The following is an 8,526-nucleotide window of genomic DNA, read 5'->3' on the forward strand; positions in this document are numbered from 1 at the left end:
CCGGGCCCTCGCGCCGCCCGCCGCGCGCGCCTACGCCAAGGACGTGAAGTTCGGGCCGGACGCGCGCGCGCTCATGCTGCAGGGGGTCGATCTGCTGGCCGACGCTGTCGCCCTCACCATGGGGCCCAAGGTAGCCGCGCAGCCCCTGTACGGGCCGCCCTGCCCTTGTTGCGGCATGACGGGAGGAGTTCCCTTTATCTGTCTTTAAGGGGGGGGAGTGGCGAGGCGGGCTTGGCGCCAGCAAAATCCCAGGGCCACCCTTTGCTTGGCCTGCTGGTGCAGGTGGCTGTAGCTGCTCTGAGGGGAGCAGCTTCTTGGGAGCCTTTGCCTCTGTAGATAGGAAACGTCTTCATGACTTACCTGCAAAGCCTAAGGGACACACAACCTTTATTTTATTGGCAGCTGTGCCTGGGCTCAGCCATGTGGCTGCTCTTGTTTCCTTTTCTTCTCAGATGACAGGAGAGCAAGGGGGATTCAGCTCTTGCTCAAGGGAAGCCCATTATATTTTTAGTTCTATGCCCATCAGCTGCTTGATTCCATAATTACAGTATGGTAATAATGAGAGGATATTGCCATAGGGTGTAGATTTGGAGGTGGTTTTGCCTTTCCTTAAACCCAGTGAATGACTGTAATTGCATTAATGAAGCAAGGCATTAGCGTGCAGGGTGGACAACTTGAAAACATTCAGATGTTTTCAAAGGCAAATGTATTTTAGTACTTAGTTCCTTTGCCCTTTTCTTTAAAGAAATACGTTGACGTTGCATTTTTTTGATGGAGCCATAGTTCTGTTAAACTTGTAAAAGTCATGATAACAGTAGTCTAATCACAGACTTTGGTTTGTGAGACTAAGTGGCTCAGATATCTGCTCGGACTATGAGAAACAAGTTGGCAGTCTGTCCCTTGATTTCATCAGCTGGTGTCTTCTCATCTTACTCCTTGACCCTTTCGTTTTTCAAATAAAACAAACCTCCCCTTCATATTACTAGCCTCCCCTCCCTTTTCCTTCCAAGTACCTGAGGGGTCCAGGGCTGCTGATCCTGTGAGGTCCCTTGCTGGCCACCAGCCCCTCACCTGGCCCTCCAAGCAGGGGGGAGTGGATAGAATGAGGCAGGCTTCAAAGCATCGTTTCACCTGCCTGCCTGCAGCAGATCACACTGCTTGCTGGGAGATGGATGGAAGGCAGCTGGCAAAGGGACTGCCTGTGGGGATGGGTAGCAGCAGATAATGTTGGGGTAGCTGGGGGAGTTGCAGAGTACCAGATGAGGAAAGAGGGCAGTTACCTGCTCTCAAAGGGGCTTGCTGGGTGGCATGACACCCTTAATGGGATCTTGCAGAATGCAATAAATGGACTAGAGGAACTGAGATTAGGAAATTGGCGGGGATGGGTGAAGGGGAAGCATGCTAGTGGCAGGATGCAGCAGGGGTTTAGAGGCAGTGAAGGGCAAATTAAATGACCTGTGTGGAATGCCATTAAACCTCTTTTTTTCCTGAGCCTTGGGGTTTTCCTTGGTGGGGGAGGAGAAGCTATGCAGAGGTTTGGTTTTAGGCCTCCATTCCTTATCAAACAACCATAATATAGCAGAGATGCTGTGATCTTGCACTTTTAATGCATTCTGTGTTCCTGACGTCCTAGTATTTCTGGGCAACGTGAGGTTGAGATACTGCTAGGCTTCAAGGGCTTGGTCTGGCTGATTCAGAGTACAGATTATCCTGAGTCTCTTGCATTACAGGTGAATGTCTTAACGTCTGGGCTCCTAGCTACTGTGGGTGGGTCTTAGGGTTCTAAATCTTGAGTGGTATTGCATGCATTCTGCTTTGGAGTGAAAGCAAATACCAACTTGATATTCCTTATACAGGGATCCTGGCTTTCTCTGTTTAAAAATCCCAAATTCTCTATTAAAAAATCCCCAAATCCATGTTTTCAGCAATGAAGTACCATTAGTGTGTGAGTGTATTTATAAATATGTTCATAGATTCATAGATGTTCGGGTCAGAAGGGACCTCAATAGATCATCGAGTCCGACCCCCTGCATAGGCAGGAAAGAAGGCTGGGGTTAGATGACCCCCAGCTAGATGGTTATCTACCCTCCTCTTGAAGACCCCCAGGGTAGGGGAGAGCACCACCTCCCTTGGGAGCCCGTTCCAGACCTTGGCCACTCTAACTGAAGAAGTTTTTCGTAAAGTCTAGTCTAAATCTGCTCTCTGCTAGCTTATGGCCATTATTTCTTGTAACCCCCAGGGGCGCCTTGGGGAATAAAACCTCACCAATTCCCTTCTGTGCCCCCATGATGAACTTATAGGCAGCCACAAGGTGGCCTCTCAACCTTCTCTTGCGGAGGCTGAAGAAGTCCAGGGGCCCTAGTCTCTCCTCATAGGGCTTAGCCTGCAAGCCCTTAACCATACGAGTGGCCCTTCTCTGGACCCTCTCCAGGTTATCCACAAAATAAAGTAAAATATAAAATCCATAAAATATATGTTTTATTGATATATTTATAATTTGAAAGAAATATGGAAGCATACCAGTGCCTCAATCATAATAATAAAATAAATACTAACTACCTATATATTTTGGTGTTTAATTTTGGATTTTTATCATGGAAAATCAGAACTCCCCCTAACACTTTTGCTCACCAGGATACAGGTCCAGCTGTGGCTGTCCCCGCTGCTTTATGGCAGTGAGCAGCCCCGATATGCCAATGCCCTGCCTTTGCTGCTGCTCCTCACTCCCAACCCACAGCCCCTCAGTGTGTGAAGGGGAGGGTGGGCTCAGGGGATGTGGGAGGGGGTGGGGTGCTAGATTTCTGCTCCTACAGCAGTGTGCAGGGCTCAAGCTGAGCTGAATGAACTCTGGGCAGAAGCTGCCTCTGCAGCCCAGCAGGTGGGACCCAGCACAGGAGGGAGTGTGGTCCTGCCATGGCAGCCAAGGTGAAGTGCAGTAGCATAGAGCTGTGCTCCCTGCTACTCCTGAGCGGGCATGAGGTGTCTCACCTTGGCAGCTATGGCACCTTGGTGCTCCCTCCTGCACTGTCACACCTCCTGGGTCATGGAGATGGCTCCTGCCCAGAGCTGGTCTAGCCCAGCTGCAGCCCCATGCTCCTCTGTGGGCACAGTTATGAAAAGAGGGGGCACATTGCCTCTCTTCCCTCCCTTCAAAGGAGAAAATGTGCATTTTCCATCACAAATGGAAAACCCAGATCCCTGTAGCTTTTTTGTTTCCCAGCAGTCTAGCAGTAACATACTTGAGCACATGCAGAAAGGGTGAGGTGTCTGTGTAATACTCCTTTTCTGTTACCTGTTAATTTGGTTCAGCTGGTAATTCTTTATAGATCTTTCATCTTTGCTGCTTGATGTCAGAGACTTAACATTTTTGCTTGTATCCATATAGGGGAGAACTGTTATTATTGAGCAAAGCTGGGGAAGTCCCAAGGTGACAAAAGATGGTGTGACAGTAGCCAAGGCAATTGATTTGAAAGACAAATACAAAAATATCGGAGCCAAGTTAGTGCAAGATGTAGCCAACAACACAAATGAAGAAGCAGGAGATGGTACCACTACTGCAACAGTCCTTGCACGTGCCATTGCAAAGGAGGGCTTTGAAAAGATCAGCAAAGGAGCTAATCCAGTGGAAATCAGGAGAGGTAAGAAACATTGTTAGCAGTCACCTTTTTTTTTTCTCTCTCCCTGTCTCTCTGAATGTGACTGGGTTTCAGCTAGCTTGACTCTGCTTGCAGGAGACTAGAGTAACCAAGTCTGCTGGAGGATGATAATTGCCATGCTCCAGCATCATGTGCATCAACATCCCTGCACTGAAAAATGACGGTGGGGCCATTCAAGCCTTAGTTAAAGTGCCCCCAATGCTGTTTTTTCAACGCAGGGTTGCTGATGCATGTGATGCTCCAGGCACTTTAATTAGAGCAGCTGTCTGAGCCACTGTAATTAAAGCCTCCCCACCCGTCCTGGAACACATCTATAAATGTCCAATATGTTTTATGTATTAAAAAAAAAAAGTAATTGGCAGTATAGATATGTGTTCTTGCCTTGTTGGATCATAGTAATACCTTTTAATAAATTGCCGTTTATTTAGTTTTCTAATAAGCCTAATACTTTTTAGTGTGTAACTTTCATAAAAGTTACTATACTGTTATGTGAACAGAATGCTTCCTTTACGCTATATGACTTTACCTTAAGTAGTATCAAAGCTATCTCTGCTTCTCCTTTCCTGACACTTTTGCATGTTTTCTATCAAATATTTAAAAAGTGTATGAACTCCTGGGTTTGTTAATATGATCTGTTTGTAACTTTAGGGGAAAGTCTTGTTTTTCTGCATTCAGCAGTGAATGGTTTTGGTTTATACTCAGCCAAAAAAACTTCATATTAATATATAACATAGAGCACGCACAGAACTTTGTACTGCGTGACTTGCAGTGAGCACAGGTTTTGTGTTTGAATTTCAAACCTTGTTCAGTTCTATTCTGTACCATGTAAATAGTCATTTAATAATGTTTATTCATTCTTCTATCAGGTGTGATGCTAGCAGTTGATGCTGTCATTGCTGAGTTAAAGAAACTATCTAAACCTGTTACAACTCCAGAAGAAATTGCCCAGGTAATCCTTGTTTATTAATTTTTTCTGTTGGATGGAACATTACTACAGTCGCAAGTAAAGGCATGCTAATGGAGCCAGCCAGACTATGTTGAGTACTGATATTTATGGCTTACTGTTGTATTTACTTCTGTTAGACTTACAGGGGAAGACATGGCTTACTGTTGTATATACTTTAGACAGCTGCTCAAGGGTAATTGAGGAAAAAAATGACTGTATACCATTGCAGGTTGCCACAATCTCAGCAAATGGGGACCAAGAAATTGGCAACATAATCTCTGATGCCATGAAAAAAGTTGGACGAAAGGGAGTTATCACAGTTAAGGTAAGCATAACTTTTGGGCCTGGTGAAAAGTTCTTGCAATTTTCTGGAAGAAATTTGTTAAGTTGCATAAATGTTTACCGGAGGTCCAAATAAATAGAGCAATATATGCATCCATTGCTTGTGACTTAAAGTGCTTCTAATTTAAAGTCTGAACTTGGTACACATTATGGGCAGTGCCAAGTCTGCCTGCAGGCTGGATCCAGTCGCATAGGAGTTAGTTTGGCCTGGAACTGGAGGGGAGGGGGCATGACCCAGCTAAGAAGTAGCTTAGCTGGGCTGGGCTTGGGAGTTGGGCAGTGGAGGAGGGGTGGCAATATTAATTACCCTTGCTCCCTTGCCACCAGATTTCCTGATCTGGCCCACAGGCTGGCAGTTGAATATCCCTGATGCATCATTTTCACATGCACTATGTATTACACTCACTAGAGAATCTCAATAAGAGCTTGTCTAGAATGATTATAGTGGTGACCTACCGAAATTGCAGCTGAAATGTGCTGCATGACAATTGCTTTAATCTTGCAGTTTCCTTTGCGCGCCACCCTGCTGCTGACTGGGAGAAGGGCCCTGCTGCTTGCTCGCAATCAGTAGCAAGGCAAAAACTGCCATTTTAAAAATGGCTTCCTGCTTGGTCAGCAGCAAGTAGCAGGGCTGCCAGGGGCCCTTGGCCAATCAGTGGCAGGAGGCAAAAACCACACCATACTTAAAACTTCTGTTTTTGCCTCCCTGCTGATCAGGGTAGATTAAAAATCAATTATTTTTTTTTTTTTTTTTAAATCCCGGTGGTTTTTTTTTGTTTGTTTTGTTTTTTTAATTTAAATCAGATTTTTATTAAATTGTATTATTTGAATTTTTTTATATATAGGGTTTTTTTAAGATGCTTTTTTTTTAAAAAAAAAAAAAACCACCTATGTAAAGGTAACTTTAAGATATGTTAAGGCTCAGAGATGATCATGAAATAGGGAGCATTACTTTTCCTTATGCTATTTGAGACCATATATTCATGTAGCCTTTTTTAGAAAAATCTTTTTTATAAATAGGTAACAACAGACCATGGACTATATTAGGAGATCAATTTTATGGGGTTATTAGAAAACCAGTCTACCCAATGGGAGTCAGTGCTCAGTCTAGAACAGTGGTCAGCAACCCCTGGTACGCATGCTGAGCATGGCACACAAGGCCATTTTCCTTGGCATACGTTGGGGTTGAGGAGGCAGCAGCTGCTTGTAGCCTCCCGGCTGCAGCCAGCCCTGGCTCTGGGTAGCTACTGATAGCCATGGAGCCCGGGCTGCTCCCATGGAAGCTCTGCTGCAACCAGCCTGGGCTCCGCGGCTACCAGCACCTACCCAGAACCTGGGCCAGCTGCAAATATCTGCTGCCTCCTGGCCCTGGGCTCCAGAGAGGAAGCACATACCGGCAATGCTCCCCACTCTGCTGCCCTGGCAACTTCTGCAAAGCAGCGTTGGAACCTGGTGTGGCAGGGTGCAGCAGGGAGCACAGAAAGCTGCCTGCTCAGAGCTCCCTGCTTCCCTGCCACACTTCCCCAGCAGGCGGGGGCAGCAGTAGCAAGGGGCACAACCCTGCGTGCTGCCCACACTGCTCCTGTGCACACAGGGGAAATGTAGCAGGGCAGTGGGGAGCTCGGAGCAGGCAGCTTTCTGCGCCCCTCACTGTGCCCTGCTGCACTGGGTTCCAACACTGCTTTGCAGACGTGGCAAGGGCAGCACAGCGGGGAGCATTGCTGGTATGTGCTTCCTCCCCGGGGCCAGGTCTGAGGCTGGGAGGCAGCAGATGTTTGCAGCTGGCCCAGGTTCTGGGTAGCTGCTGACAGCCACGGAGCCCGGGCTGGGGGCCAAGGGCTTTGGCTGGGGGGCAAGGGTCATGAGCAGGGTGGGGGGGGCAGGGGCTTTGGGGAAGGGGTACCAGGGCTGGGGGAGCAAGGGGCACATGCAGGGCATCCTTCCATGTACCCCCTGCCCTCATTTGCTTTTCTGGCATGCTGGCACTCCAGCACCTTCCAAGGTAGGAATTGTGGGTTTTTTTGGCTCTCTGGCCAAAAAACATTGCCTACCCCTGGTCTCTGATGCTTAGTTTCAGTTCTCAAGCTGTGGATTTGTCTCTCCAGAGACAGCAGTGTATGGAGTGTATATATAGCACTATGGAGGGTGTATATGTAGGTAGATATCCATATATGGAGATGAGAGACAACAGACCTGATTACCCACCCATCAGCCCTATTATCTCTCTGCAGGTTTGTGTAGAGTCAAGCCCTTACCTCTCAAAGTGCAAAGTTTCAGGAAGTTAAATGAATACAGGATTGTTGCGGGTAGAGTAGATCTGGGCATGGAGGAGGAATCTGGAGATAAATGCAAGGAGTGGAGGGGCAGTAGAAGCAGAAACATTTTGAGAAGAATATTCTCCATTGGTAGAAGGGAAAATCTATTACAGCCTTTCCATTGATTTGAGCTCTAGTGAGGGAATGGCATGGTAGAAGGGAAAATCTATCATGGCAGCAGGCTTGGCAGGCTGTAAAAGAGATCCTGGCTGGGAATATTTTAATGAAGTTCCTCTACCTTGTGGGTAAGACAGGCATGTGTGCAAAATGCAAACTGTGTAACAAAGAAATGCAAGGTATGGTTGCCCAAATGAACATCATGAGAAGTGCTGCTTTGAAGATGATGAATGGAACAGCGATTAAATCAAGGCTTCCTTGCCAGTGATTTAAATCATGATTTAAATCAATTTGATTAAACTGAATCCACCCTGCTGCTGATCAGGAGCTAGTGGCAGGGGGACATTCAGGGGAAACTGCAAAATTAAAGGAGCTGCTGTGCTGCGGACTACTGTTGCAAATACAGTATTTTCCCGATTTATAGTGAACCCAATAGGTTCTTAAGTCTCACAATTGTGTTTCAAATAGTGAGGGGAATAGTACTCGTAAATAAGCTGGGTTTTTTGAAGTCTCTTAAATTATAAGATGGTAAGAGCTAGTCCACCAAAATTATGGTGGATGTAGCATTATTAGTATAATACAGAAACAGGGGAACAGGTAGTGTGGCAGGGCACTGTTGGTGCCTGCCACTTTAAGGGCTGGGCCACACAGCCAGCAGGTGCTTGATTACAGCAGCAATTTTAGAACTCAGGCCACCTATATAAACAGAGCAGTTCACTGCTGGCAGAGCAGGCAGAAACATCGCCTGCCTGAAAGGCTGCAGCAGGAACAACCCTGGAGGTAAGGGCAGGAGCTGTAGGGGATGGTTTGGAGGCTCCTGGTCCTGGGCATGACCTGAAACTGCACCCTGCTGGGAGTGGGTGACCTAGTGGGGCTCCCAGTGGCACGGGAGCCCCCAGGAAATACCAGGCTAGTTACCATCCTGGTGAAAGGTAGATCAGGGTGCCTTAATAACCCCAGCTCCCACAACCAGGTGGGTTACTCCATAGTAGAGCCAAGAAGGGGGACCCAGGTTAGAGAGTGGGATAGAGGCTCAGAAGCCTGACTTGAAACACGCTCGACTGGTCAGTGCTGGGGCCAGGACCAGAAGGGTCAAAAGGGCCAGGGGCCCACCACCAGGGATGCCCAGAGGGGAAAGAGGTCAGGGACG

At 47.2% G+C, this 8,526-nt stretch overlaps 1 protein-coding gene across 1 annotated transcript in view; it reads left to right on the forward strand.

The window, feature by feature from the left end:
• Positions 1 to 4: 4 nt before the first annotated feature.
• HSPD1 (heat shock protein family D (Hsp60) member 1) overlaps positions 5 to 8,526 on the forward strand; it is a gene marked incomplete at its 5' end in the record, with an annotated part of 16,373 nt that continues 7,851 nt past the window's right edge. The window contains 4 exons of the mRNA XM_006035472.3: positions 5 to 130; positions 3,386 to 3,638; positions 4,523 to 4,605; positions 4,832 to 4,927. Of these exons, the coding sequence (XP_006035534.3) occupies positions 5 to 130; positions 3,386 to 3,638; positions 4,523 to 4,605; positions 4,832 to 4,927 (558 nt within the window). The remainder of the gene's footprint in view (positions 131 to 3,385; positions 3,639 to 4,522; positions 4,606 to 4,831; positions 4,928 to 8,526) is intronic.

Source organism: Alligator sinensis, unplaced genomic scaffold (assembly GCF_000455745.1).
Source record: "Alligator sinensis unplaced genomic scaffold, ASM45574v1 scaffold1229_1, whole genome shotgun sequence".
NCBI lineage: Eukaryota > Metazoa > Chordata > Crocodylia > Alligatoridae > Alligator > Alligator sinensis.